Below are 14517 nucleotides of genomic sequence, written 5' to 3'. Positions count from 1 at the left end.
TTTTCTGTCTCCCCTTCAATTTGTCTCTTCCTCTCAGTTTTTCTATTTCTCTGTTTTACCTTCAGATTTTCTCATTTCTTGTCTTTGTCTCTCTGGCTTTCATTCCTTCACTCGTTTCTTTTGTCTCCCTGTTGCTCCTCTTTCTCTCTTTTCATTATGTCACCATCTTTTTTTTTTGCATTTCTTCTCCCGTTTACCCTCCTCCTCCATGTTTCTGCCTCTTTCTTTGGGTCTGTACATCTTTTCCCTGCTGTCAATTTTATTCCTCTTTTTCCCTGTTTCTTTCAGTCGGTCTCCCTCTCTTTTTTGCTTCTCTTTTCCTCTCGTCTCCTTCGTTTAATGCATCCGACCTCACTTTTCTGTCTCTATTTCAGTCTGTCTCTGCCTCTCCTTCTTTCTTCTATCTTTATTCCTCTCAGTATCTCTTTTCTTGGTTCTTGTCTTTGTCTCTCTGACCTTCTATCATTCCATCTCTCATTTCTGTTGGGTTTAGGAGAAGAAGAACGGGACAGTTGGGTTTAGGAGAAGAAGAACGGGACAGTTGGGTTTAGGAGAAGAAGAACGGGACGGTTGGGTTTAGGAGAAGAAGAACGGGACAGTTGGGTTTAGGAGAAGAAGAAACGTTTAGGAAAACGTGACTTTCGGTTGGAGCAAACCAATGCCTTAAATGGTGCGTTCCCTATGAAGATTAAGCAATGAAAGGCCTTAAATAGACTTTCTGCAAACTACATTTTTGTTGTTTTTACTACTTGGGAGTCCAAACCACTTTAACTGCACACGTCCTGGAGACAAAACACTTTGAAAGCCGAGCAAAAGATACGACTTGAAGTATTTTGACTGAACCAGCCAATCGCAGGCTGAATTATTGATGAGCCGAATACTAGATGAAGAGCTTCATAATTTCAGTCCAAATCCAGCTGCAGAGTGGCTTTCCAAACAGTCTGAGCAAACAGAAGCCGTCTGTTGTCAGTTTAAACGCAGGCCGAAGAGCTGAAGCGCCCGACGTCGAGCTCTCACTCGTAATGGATGTCGAGTTAATTACTCGCTGATGAAGTCCAGGGAAGGCTGATGGATCGGCGCCGTTGCATCTCTGAAAGAAATACTAAATGACTCGCAACTGCTGAAAAGCACTTTGACTCTAATACTGCGGGATGGGAAGCGTGTGCAGCTGCGTCTGTGCACGGAGGTGGAGGTTATTTAACTTCAGGCTACTATCGGGCAGACTAAATGAGTTGTGTACGCCAGAGCTAACAGGCTAACGGCTCAGAGTAGTAAACAAGAGGTAGTGCAGCATTAAAGTGGTGAAAGGAGGCCGCCACAGGCCGCTTACGCAACGGGATATTGGAGAGCGTGTCAGGTCGTGTTTACTTGCAGGACTGATGTACCTATTTTAGAGACTCCAGAGATGTGTGCAACACCAGGTGCATTTATTTAAACCCGACAACAAACGGGTCAAATGTGTCAAAACAGACCGAGAGAGCAATCGCATGATCCAAAATGTCAAAAGTGGACCAATCAGAGAAGAAATGAAGTCATTCATCCAGACAGTCGGTTTAACTGGAACTTATAAAGGTTTGATTTTATTAAACAGGGACAATTCATTTTATTCATATTATTATTTCATGTATATTGTGTGTATGTATATTTTTCCTAGTATTTCATTCATATTTATATTCTGTGCTTTGTGAATGATTTTGCTGCTTTAACACCGTAATTTCCCATTTTTTTTGGGATCAATAAACATCTATCTATCTATTTATCTATCTATCTATCTATCTATCTATCTATCTATCTATCTATCTACAATGTACAAGTTAACATTAACTTAGTATAAGACCAAGGAATGTAGTCCCTTGGCAACATTTGGACCTAAAAAAGCTGTTTTTAAAGGTTGTGTATGTGGAACCAGTGAAACAATACCATATGGATCCAGAAATGCTGGTTTGAGTAACAGATTCATGAGTTTGAAGGTTTATCAGACGGCAGAACTCATTCATGATCATTTTTCCTGCATTTAGAGAACAAATGAAACCGTAGAAATGCACCAATCAAGCTTCAAGATTCAAAGTCCTTTATTGATCCTACCGATGACGTTTTCAGTGTTTTTCCGAGGTTTGTGGAAAATGTTCTGTATGTGCATATATTTAGCGGCAGGTTTAGGCGGGTTCCTAGTTTGGCTCCGCTCTCTTACGTACTTCCACTCACTTTTCAATTTCCTTCAGTACGCCCTCTGGGTTTGCGATATATTCTTGGGTTTGTCTCCGGCCAGATCTTTACCGGTCCAATCAGAGAATAGAGGGAGCGGCTGAGAACGATGGCGTTGAGGCCGTGCGCTAGTTTGAGTTGTATTGCCGTAATGGCGGCGGAGAAAGATGCAAGAGAAGCCGTTCGGCCCGTTGTGGCAACGCCGCCGAATATCCAGAAGTTAGAGCCCGAGCAGGAACGATCTTTGCTGAGTTTATTTGGTGGTCATGATGCTTTGGCCCTCGTCCCCACGGGGCTCGGGAACAGTTTGATTTTCCAGCTCGCTCCGTTAGCGAAGGCTAACGCTAGCGATGCTAAGCCAACGTCACAACCAAACGTTAGCGGTTGGTTATGGCAGATCCAATAGTTTTAAACTTCAACAGAGTACCCGCCTTCAAGGAAGTTAGCACTAGTCAATGGAGAGTGTTCAAAGTGTCAAAGTGACAAACATTGAAAAAAAGTGTCGAAAGTGTTGAGAAAACAGTCAAAAACGTAAGAAAAAGTTAAAAACATCCATAAAAAGCGTCAACAAAAGTGTTGATTTTCAATTTTGACAGGACGACAACACAAGGGTTAATGTGCTATAAAACCCGGATCTGGATGAATGACTTCTTGGCCCAGAAGTTGGTTGCTAGTCTTAGGGGACCGACACAAACCGGGTCCAGCACAAACCAGTCAGCCAATCAGCCAGACGGGTAACTTGTCAGCCATCAAGGCAGTCAGTAAATCAGTCAGCCATCTCCCAGAAGGCCAGTGAAGCCATCCAGTTGGTCAGTCAGTCAGTCAGTTGTGGCAACAATACAGTGATTATCTGGAGCATGTGATGTATGTGTTTACACCTCCCTCCATCCCTCCCTCCATCTGTCTGACTGTTTTCCTCCGCTTGCTTGCTCCTCCATCTCCACCTGAGTGCTTCTCTGCCTCAGTCTGACTCACTCGTTCGTCTTCTCCTCGGAGACGAGTGTGTGACTCTGCTCACTGGAAAACGTCTGGACTCCTCACAGCTTCTCACAGCTGAACAGGTGGCTGCTGCACATCAGCGTGGGACTCACACATGCATCGATCTTTTGCTTCATTCATTCATTCAATTCTCCAAACGTGTTACAACCGAGCAGCAGTTTTCAGAGGAGAAGTCTGGTGTAGTTTTCTCATTGTCAACAAATCCAATGAAAAGACAAAAAAACATCCTTCTAACAAGTATAAATGCCTGCAAGGCATCTCCATGAATTAGTTTGTGTGATATGTTATGAAATGATGGCGACCTGAAGAATTTTGGCCGACCAGTCGCATGACAATTACCTTTATTAAGTCAAATTTAGCTGAAACGGTGACTGAGCCATCGGTTGAGCAGCTGTTGCAGTTGAGTTTAGCCAACAACATGACCATGATTGACATGATTTCAACAATAAAAATATCAAAAAACATCAATAAAGCACCCACAACATTGAAAAGGAACAAAAATGTTGTAAAAACTGATAATGTTGAAAAAACGTGACCAAAACGTTGTTTTTGTCATGGTTGAGGGGAAGTCAATGGGCTGCTGTCAGTAAGAAATATGTGGAATCCCTACTAATTAGAGTGCTCTACTTTCCATATATATATATATATACACGAATAGTTCATGAGAACAGGCTGAAGCCTGACATTTCTTCATCCTATGTGTCATAAAAACACATCAATGAGTCAGTCTTTCACTGGCCGACATGTTCCTTCATCACCAACAAAACGCACGCAAACACACCGTCCTGCGTCCACAAATACTCACTAATTATAGCACCAAACGGGGAAAATAGTCCCCAACAACTGCACTATTTGTAACGGACAGTGTTGAGGCATGTGCTGTGTGTTGGCAGCAAGCACATTGTTATATTTGACTTTTTTGGCATCTGTTTGGCATTTGGTGAAGTGTATGCACAATTAGGGGAAAAACACGAATCACGATATTTTAGCTTGAAATTGATAAAACAATTCTCCGCTGCGAGTGCAATGTTTATTGCACGCATGACCAAACAAAACACATTGCCAGTACCAGACTTAGATGTTTTTTGGGAAACTATAAGTACATAACGCAAATCCAATATCACAATATTTTTGACCAAATACCTCGATATTGATACTGCAACGATATTGTAGGGTTGACTAATAGTGCTTTCACAAAATAAATAAGTAAACAATCATCAGTAATGTGGATATAACAACCGAGTGGGTGAAGACCAATGATAGAACAGTCTGGTAAGACATCACTTTACTGTAATGCAGGCTTTAAAACCAGGAAAAGACACTTATCCCATATTACATTATTATGATATCCAAAATCTAAGACGATATCTAGGCTCATATCACGATATTGGTACAATGTCAATATATTGCCCAGCTCTACCTATTGCACCATGTGCATCACCACAAGTCTGTCAACATAGAGGCTTCAATGAAGAGAAGGGAGAGCATGGCAGCGATCGGGAGCACTTTACAACCTTTTTATATTACACATAGTATTATTATATATATATCACATTTTATATGGCCTTTGTTTCAAACTCATGGAAGAAAGTAGTAGCGTTTGTGGTGCAGTCAGCTCGTAAAATTGTGACGTTATAACTATTAATCGTGCAGGCCTATCTGTGGGTGTATCAAAGTTGCATTATTAGAAATGTAGGATCCAATGCTTTTTAGGGCGTTTTCACACCTGTGGTTTGTTTGCTGTTGTCCGAGTCACTTGATGAGTTCATCAGCGTTTTTCCCCTCGGTTCAGTGTCATTTCACACCTGGGAAAACCCAAGCAAACCCGAACGCGTGACTGATTGGGCAACATCATAATTGCATATCATTTCCCGCTGAGATTCTCTATTTTGTAACACTTCATTCCTCATTCATGGCCCAGTCTAGACCGGGCTAATTGAGTGTCTGTGGTGTTGAATCAGACTATTAACCATCTGTGCCTCTTCCTCTTCTCTGCCCCCTCTTATCATCCCTTCTTTCCCTCAAGCCCGCCACATCCTCTAATCTCTCGGTTTCCCTTTTTTTTTCTCTCTGCAGGAGTTTGGAGGACTAGTAGGATGCTGAGTATCTTTCCTCCTCTCCACTGTTCTCCACCCTGCTCTCCATGACCTGAGAGCACCACCCCAGCAGGAGGAACGAAACACCAGCACGAGAGAGAGAAAGAGAGAGGAGGGCAGAAGGCCAGGGAAGGAAGGAAAGAAGCAACACCCTTTTTTTTGTTGTTATTGGTTGTTTTCCCTTTCCGAAATGGCAGCGACAGAGGCCAGTGCGGCGCCGGTGGTCCAGGAAGACGGGAAAACCCCCGAGAGCAAGCCGGTGGAGGCCGAGCAGCCGGCCAGTAACGCCAACACAAACTCAGAGACTACCAACAGCGAGGTTGTCGATAAAGACGGTACCGCTGTCAACAGCGAGGTAGTCGACAACAAAGAGACTGTGAACAACGACACAGCAGCGGGAGCCGAAGACGGAGATGCAGCGGCGCCAGCGAGCGAGGAGGCGGCGGCGACGGCGGCAGCGGCGGCACCGGCTCAGAACTCGGAAAATGCCTCCTCCGCGGAGCCCAAGACATCGTTCCTGGACTCTTTCCTCAACAAGAGCGGCCTGGGGAAGGTGATGGGAGGAAGGAAGAAGAAAGAGTCGATCACGGCCACCGCCGGAGGAGAGGAGAACGCAGTCGAGGGAGGGGAGAAGGAGGGAGAGAAAGGGGGCGAGGAGGCTGCGGCATCGGAGGCCGGAGCAGAGGGCGCCACGGACGGTGAGGCGACGATAGAGAAAGCGGAAAACGGAGAGAAGGAAGAAGAGAAGAAGGCGGAGAAGGGCAAACCGGCGGAGGCCAAATCCATGGTTCGCGATCTGATCAGGAAGCCGGTGGCGAGGATCTTCTCCCATCGCAGCACCGAGAAGAAGGACGTTAAGGTTCGATCCAAGTCCCTGGACCGGCTGGATCCCGAGGCACTCAACGCCGCCGCGGACTCCACCGCGGAGGAGGGAGGAGCCACGGAGGCGGCGGCGGCGGCGGCCGGAGGAGGTGCAGACGAAGGTGAAGAGGGAGAACAGAAAGCCGCGTCAACCTCGGCGACCACCAAGCACATGAAGCGCTGGCACTCCTTCAAGAAGCTCATGGCTCAGAAGGGGCACAAGAAGAGCGCAGGAGAAGACGTGAAGGAGGAGGACGGAGAGGGAGGCGGAGACTCGTCCACGCTGGACTCCAAGGAGTCGGGGCAGAAACGGTGGAAGCTGAAACGCTCCTGGACCTTCCAGGGTTTGAAGAGGGACCCGTCGATGGTCGGCATCAGCGGGAAGACCAAGGGCTCGGACAAAGACTCTGCCGACAGCGCAAAGCCAGAAGAAGAAGTGGCGGCGGCAGTGGCGGCGGCGGCGGAGGAAGCGGTGGAAGGAGAGGAGGCCAAGGAGGAGGGAGGAACGGAGGAAGCCAAGGCGGAGGGAGGGGAGGAGAAGGAAAAGGCGGATGGAGGGGAGGAGGAGAAGGCAGCAGCAGCAGCAGCCGGTGGGGGGACGGTGACGCAACACGCCAACGAGATCTGGACCTCCTTCAAGAAGCGCGTGATACCCAAGTCCAAACGCGCCAACACGGAGTGCGCCCCCTCCGGAGAGGAGGATGCAACCGCAGCCGCCGCCGGCACAGGTGAGACGACACACAAAATATCAACATAAATATGACAACTTCCGGAAAATAAACATCTAGTTGGGGCCGCTTGTCACGATTGTTTTTGTCATCGATGAATCTGACGGTTAATATTTTAGTCTATGGAATGTCAAAAATAGAAAAGAAGGTCAATCACAGTTTCTTAAAGACCAAGGAGATGTATTTAAATGTCTTATTTTGTTAGTCCAAAACCTAAACAGATTCAGTTTAATGTGATAGAAAACAAGAAAAGAGCAGGAAACCACCATGATTGAGAGGCTGAAAACAGCGTTTTCTGCCATTTGTTTGCATGAGAAATGACTTTAATAACTAATTAATCAGCACGATGCAACTGCAGCTGGCGCCTCAGGTGAGACGACACACAAAATATCGAGACAACTTCCGGGAAAAAAAACATTGCTTGTCACGATTGTTTTCATCATCAATGAATCTGCCGATTAATATTTTAGTATATAAAATGTCAAAAACAGTAAAGAATGTCCATCACAGTTTCTTAACCCTTGTGTTGTCTTCTTGTTAACCATGAACTTGCCCTTCCAGGTCAAATTTGAAGATTTGTTTTTTGCTTTTAAGATGTTTTTGCCGCTTTTTCTGATTTATTTCTCACTTTTTTCTATAGAAATTATGAAATATTTTATTTAATAGTTAAGATCAGAGGATGTTGAGTGGATCTCAGATGGGTAGATGTCAAAGTTTAGTCCGGAGACGGTTTTGAAACCATTAAAAAAAATTAGATTAAATGAAACACCAAAAAGATTAATTTTACCTGAAGAATGTATGGATTCATCCATGTTATTTTGGGGCAATTTGGCTGAAAGAAATCCATATTTCTGATATAAAACCTTTCCTCTGACTCATACTTGGGTTCTCGTCCGTAAACAGCTTTCCGACCATCATCAGATGGCACACGGGAGATGCTTTGTTTCTCCATCCCCACCGCTGGAGTCAGTACCCCCTCTGAAACTAGCCCCCATCACTCTCTCACTCGCTCTACCACTCTCTCCTCACACAAATACACACTCTTTTCTTAACCCCTGGGTTGTACTCGGGTCAAATTGACCCGTTTCAAAGTGTTTGACATCAGAAATGTGGATTTCTTTCAACCAAATTGCCCAAAAATAACATGGATGATTCCATACTTTCATTGAATTTTTGGGGTGTTGTTTCTTATGGAATTAGTTTTTTTTTTTTAATGTTTTCAAAACAGGATCCGGACTAAAGTTTGACATCTACCCATCTGAGATCCAATCAACATCCTCTGATCTGAACTATTAGCTAAAATAATTCATAATTTATGCCCTTTTAACTAAACATGTTTGTATAATTTGATACAAATGATGTTTGTTGACCATGAATTCCAAGAATAAGTGTAAAACCTGTTATTAAACCAGCTCAGGTTTTCAAATAAGCGCACAAAACATTGGAAAAAGTGAGAAAGAAATCAGAAAACGGACAAAAACATTGGAAAAGCACAAAAAACATAACATTTTGACCTGGAAGGGCAAGTTCATGGTTAACAGGAAGACAACACGGGGGTTAAAGAGGTAGGCTAGAACGATGCAGACACACAAGCGCACAATTTTGAACCCTCACGATGACGTAGTCTCTGTATAGGTATCTATTCAACAATCCCTGCAGAGTCCCTTTCATGCTAACAATCCTTTTAAAAGAAGCGTGTTCACGCTCACTCTGTGTCTGTCTCCGTCCAGGAAGCAAAGACAGGAGGTAGTGGCTAACTGCTAACTGCTAAAGGGAGATAATGTACTTGGACATTTCCACAATATAAAATATACAACACCTGATGTGAAATTCAAGTCACACTGTGGATTCATTCAACAGTAAAAAGACTCGTTGCTCTCTGGCTGCACAAAGAAAATACAGAAACCTGGACACCTCCACATTTTGGAGGAAATTGGTTTGAACTCGATCCATTTTTAACGTAGATTCGTCTTTGTGATGATAAAAAATGAGATGCATTAAAGTAGATTACATTTTTTTAATTGCAAATGGAATTTCTTCAAATTGGATTTCCACCTGAATTGTTATGACTTGAGGAAAGTTGAGCCTCTAGCAGCAGACGAGACAGAAGTTTTTGTCAAGAGTTGCTACGTGGAGAACCAAATGGAGCTAAAAGTAGAGTTACAATTAGACTTAAGTTTATCCCAAACAACTCCAATGGAATGATATTGCTCGGTGTTTCCTAAATATGGAAATAGACCCAATCACAATGTTTGTTCGCAATAACTTCCTGGTAGATACCTCGTGCAAGTCATAAATGTGTACGACATAACGCTTCTTTTTAGTAAGTGTCATTCGGTTTTGTCAAGAAAAGTTACGGTTAGGGTCCATGTGTTCATGGCAGTGTCATGTCACTCTTATGTAGATAGATAGATAGATAGATATTTATTGATCCCAAGAAAAATGGGAAATGATGGTGTTGCAGCAGCAAAATCAGTCACACAGTACAGAATATGAATGTAAACAAAACAGTAGGATTCAGTTTACATACATACAATATACATGAAATAATAATAATAGGAATAAAATAAAACTAAAAATATTTGAATATATACAGGATGGGAAAACAAAATGTGCAACTGCTTAAATAATAAGCTAAAATGTAAATAAACCAATTGTGCAGGTTGCATTAGTGCAGTAGTGTCGTGTCCAAAAGTCTCATCTAGCACCCAGTGATGACATGTTAAAGAGTGTTATTGCTTGTGGTAGGAAGGATTTTCTGTAGCGGTCCGTGCAGCATCGAGGCTGTCGGAGCCTCTTAGAGAAGCTGCTCCTCTGTTGGACCAGTGGGGGGTGGAGAGGATGGTCGGGGTTGTCAGGGTCAGATATCCTAAAGTAAAGTGTTACCACCCAAACTAGCCGTCAGTCTGACCATGCTCTGTTCCTACAGCTAGATTTGGTGAATACTATACCTATACTGAACTATACGTTTTTAAATGTTACAGTTATGGCAAGAAATAACAACAGAATTGTTTTTTAAGTTTGCTGATTTCACATTTCTCCGCAATTCAAATCAACAGGAGTTCGTTAAAACGTTGTTTTTGTGTTAGTGCAACATTACGATAATTCGGTCTATGGGCGGCTCTTGAATCTTCAATTCTTTAATGAGGTGGTGGCTAAAGAAGAATATATGCAGCTTTTAATATAGTTATCTGAAACATTACGCTTGTGAAAATCCTATTCACGTATTCACGTCATTCTGCAGGAGGAAATGCTGTTTTCCGATGTTTTCGGAGGTAGTCTATGAGAATCTTACTCATACAGAAGCTTTAACCGTTAAACTGTCTTATCCCGTGCAGGTGAGGATGACGATCTAGTGCTGCATTTCGTGTCTGTCGTTCTCTGTCTTTCTCTGTATAAAACCCTAAACTGTTAAACTGTCTTATCCCGTGCAGGTGAGGATGGAGCAGCGGAGGAGGGCAAAGACACAAAGGCAGCCAAGGCCAAGCGCTCCCATTTCGGCCGCGCCGTATCTCTGAAGAACTTCATCCTGCGAAAGGGCAAGTCCACCAGCGTGGACATGGGTGAGGGCGCCAAGGAGGAGGAAGAGGAGGAGGAGGGCGCCGCCGCGGAGGGAGGAGAGGGAGGCGACGCGGCTAAGGAAGGGACGGCCGACGGCGACGCCAACGACAAAGACGCCACGGAGGCCGAGAAGACGCCAGCGGCGCCGGAGGATGGGGGGGACGCGGCGGCCAAGGTGGAGGCGGAGAAGACGCCGGCCGACGCCCCGGTGACCAACGGGGAGAACGGCTGCTCCAACGGCACGGGGGACGAGAACGCCACACACAATCACCAGGACGACGGGGACGAGGACGCCGGGAAGACGACGGGCGGCAGCCCCGTGAAGAAGGGCAAGGAATCAGGGGGGGCCAAAGAGGACGCCAACGCCAAGATCATCAACACCACGGCGGCCGTGAACAGCGGTGAGTTAGAGCACGCCGACCGGGACTCTGACGGAGACTCTGAAGGAGACACTAACAGACGACAGCGACACGCACCAGCACTAACAAACCGTAGTAAACAAACCAAAAGCAGCGGCCCAAAACCCGAGCTAGCGTTAGCCGTTAGCAGGGAGGAGGAGGGGGAAGGGGAAGGGAGGGAGGTTGCAGAGGGAGCGGAGGCAGAGTTATTGCCACAAAATGGTGGTTGTGGCGATGGTGCAGAGAGGGATGAGGAGGAGGAAGAGGAAGAGATGATGAAGAGGGATCTTCGAGATGCAGCGGTGGCCATTGTTCAGAACGTGATGTCAGCAGCGGCGGACCAATTAGAGAGGGAGCTGTCTTTCGACAACGGTCTGAACGGGTGTTACGACGCCGACATTCGATACTAAGAACACAAACTCACGTAATGATATCATCCCTCATGTTGTCCTCGGGTCAAATTGCCCCGTTTTCCTAAATCAATGTTCTTTTTAATTCCCCAAAATAACATGATTGATTCCACCCAACGCTCTTTGCCAAGTACAAATCTCTACTTTCATTCATTTTGGGGCGTCTTATTCAATTTTATAGCATTGTAAAACAAATGGAAGTGTTTTTGAAATAGTATTGAGTAAAAGTTGACATATTCCAGTCTGTGATTATCATCAACATCCATTCCTTTAATTTTAGTCTCAATAATTCCTAATTTCTGCTTTTCTAACTCAAACATTGGGTATAATTACCTATAAATTAGGTTTATTGGCCATAAATTCCAAAAACAACTGTAAAACTAGAGTTTATAAGTTAGTGTTACATAGTGTTGAAAACATTGAAAAAAGTGACAAACATTGAAAAAGCGTCAACGAATGTGTTGATTTTCAATTTTGACCGGAAGACAACACGAGGGTCATGCACAGGTAAACAAACCTAAACGTAACGGGTAAATGAGCCAGACGTGAAGCTTCCACATACATATGAGCTCAGGCTTGTGCTTGTGCAACATCGGGAAAAGTTGCAAAAACTTTGAGATGAAATCAAAAACGTCAAAAAAACTGCCAAAGTATTAAAACAAAGTGTAAAAAAAGAACGATCATTTGACGCGGTGGCCATCGTTCAGAACGTGATGTCAGCGTCCACGGACCAATTAGAGAGGGAGCTTTGCGTCGGCAGCGGTCTGAACGATATTTACAACACTCACACACACGTACTAATATTAACGCACACGTTTATGCACAAGTGAACACACCTAAGAGTAACCGATAAATGTGCCAAATGTAGAGCTCACGTTAAAGGAGTAGTTTGACATTTTTTGGGAAATACGCTCATTCGCTCATTCTCTCCAAAGAGTTAGATGAGGAGATTATTTTTAATCTTATGTCTGTTAGAGATGGTCTGATGCCGATTCTGATACCTGAACTTGCGTATCGGCTGAGCTTTAAAGATGTTGGTAGGCGTATTTTTTAATTTCTCTAAACTCTAGCTCTAAAAAAATACTGAACAAGTTCAAGAGTAATTTGGTGGTAAGGAGTGTAAGTGTTGGGACTTTGAGACAGACACTAAAACTATGACTAAAATAAGCGTATTTCCTAAGATGATGAACTATATATTTTGAGTTGCACACACATTAGTAAATCCACTGTACACATATACATATAGGCATGTCAACTTTCCTGCGTGATTGCATGATGAAAAACTGTTTCTTGCTAAATCCCTTTAAAGAAATTGTGGTGTGGCTGTTAAATAAGTGTCACCTGCAAAAAAAAGCACCCCTTTCATTTAGTAACTGCTACTTTCAGTGCAACGTCAAGTTCATGTACAGCCAGACAACTAGACCCGTTTAACCCCCTCTTGTCTTTGGGTAAATCTGACCCCTTTAAAACATGTCTCTATCTGAAATATGAGTTTATTTTTTACCAAAATACCACAAAAAAATTGATTGGATTCCTCACAACGCTCTTTGCCAATACAACTGATCACCTTCATTCCTCTGATCTTGACTATTAGTCAAAATAATTCATAGTTTTCGCTTTTTTAACTCAGATACTAGGTAAAATTCTATCTAAATGAGGGTTATTGACCATTTATTCCAAAAAGTAGTGTAAAACTAGTGGTAGTAAGGTGGTGTTAGTGAAAATAAAAAACAAAAAAGGTTTGAAAATGGCACAAAAATGTCAAATTTATGTCAGTTTTTTGAAACCTAGAAGGACAACACAAGGGTTAAAAGGACTCAGGTGGCGTGTGTGGATTGGAGGCTGACTGTTATAACTTATAAACTCTTTGAAGTTATAAAAAATATAGATATCACATTAACTGTGACATGGCTGGGCCTGTCGCAGTGCAAGCTAACGGCAGCACCCATGAAACGTTGAGAGGAGATTTAGCAGTAACGTGGTTAAGTCGTTGCTTTTTCCCCCGTCTTCCATGACCTGCAGACATAAAGGATTCAGTTCAAATGTGAGGAGTAGGGCTTATCAACAGATTCTCTCTCCCATCTCATAAAATATGGACGCTTGGTCAGGTGCCTTTGGCGTTGTTATTGACGCTTAAAGTCTTCTTTAGCATCATATGTAAAGGCGCTGGGTCGGTACTATTGGCGTCACTTTTGACGCAGTTAGGTTTAGGAAAAGGCCGTGGGTGGGTTTACGTTCCCATGACATGTGGGAAGAATAGAACAGGTGGGTTTAGGTAAAGAAGAACGAGACAGTTGGGTTTAGGAGAAGAAGAACGAGACAGTTGGGTTTAGGTGAAGAAGAACGGGACGGTTGGGTTTAGGAGAAGAAGAACGGGACGGTTGGGTTTAGGAGAAGAAGAACGAGACAGTTGGGTTTAGGAGAAGAAGAACGAGACAGTTGGGTTTAGGAGAAGAAGAACGGGACAGTTGGGTTTAGGTTAAGAACAACGAGACAGTTGGGTTTAGGTAAAGAAGAACCGGACGGTTGGGTTTAGGAGAAGAAGAAGAAGAACGGGACAGTTGGGTTTAGGTGAAGAAGAACGGGACGGTTGGGTTTAGAAAAACAAAGCAGCGGTTGGGTTAGGCATGCCGATACCAAAACCGTGACTCCGACACCGCTTCCTGAACTATACTTTTTTGATACCAATTCCATGAAATGCTTTTTTTTTTGTCAGTTTCAGTTTTGAAATCCAAAGAAAGTACGTAAGGGAGAAAATCTTTGCATTTACGTCTCGTCTCTGGGTAACTTAGACGTTTTCCTTAAGACAGCCAATCAAAACCCCTATCAGATCTTGGTAGAAGCATGGTGCGGGAGGACTAACTCGCTGATGAGATGTTCATCCTATGGTATTGAACATATGGCATTTAAGGACGAGGCATTTTTACTATATACTCAATACTTTGAAAATCAAGTCCATCGGTGCCTAAAAAGTGTAGAATACGGTACCGAGCCCCAATGAGGAGATACAAAGATGGAGAGATTAAGTTAGTTAATGTCCCTCACATTTTAAGTTCTGTTTGTTCTCTAGAGCGGGGGTCTTCAACATCTTTTAGGCCAGGGACCCCTAAACTGAAAGACCGACAAGGGAGGGACCCCCTACCGCGCATATACAGTACATATAAACAGTATATGCAGTATATATACTGTATATGTGTATGTATGTAAATATGTATGTGTACGTATGTGTGTGTATGTATATAGTGTATATATATATATA

General features: G+C 43.7%; 1 protein-coding gene across 2 annotated transcripts in view; it reads left to right on the top strand.

The window, feature by feature from the left end:
* Positions 1-5246: 5246 nt before the first annotated feature.
* The window catches only part of si:ch211-137a8.4 (neurofilament heavy polypeptide), an 11615-nt gene continuing 2344 nt past the window's right edge, over positions 5247-14517 (top strand). The window contains exons 1-2 of one of the 2 annotated variants that reach the window (XM_034864476.1): positions 5247-6882; positions 10320-10851. In XM_034864476.1, coding sequence (XP_034720367.1) covers positions 5491-6882; positions 10320-10851 — 1924 coding nt within the window. In that variant the 5' untranslated portion in view covers positions 5247-5490. Of the gene's footprint in view, positions 6890-10319; positions 10852-14517 lie in introns of both variants that reach the window. The other variant, XM_034864467.1, reaches the window with a different exon arrangement.

The sequence above is a fragment of the Etheostoma cragini genome, chromosome 3 (genome assembly GCF_013103735.1).
Source record: "Etheostoma cragini isolate CJK2018 chromosome 3, CSU_Ecrag_1.0, whole genome shotgun sequence".
Classification (NCBI taxonomy): Eukaryota; Metazoa; Chordata; class Actinopteri; order Perciformes; family Percidae; genus Etheostoma; species Etheostoma cragini.
This window is presented reverse-complemented; position numbering and strand designations above follow the sequence as displayed.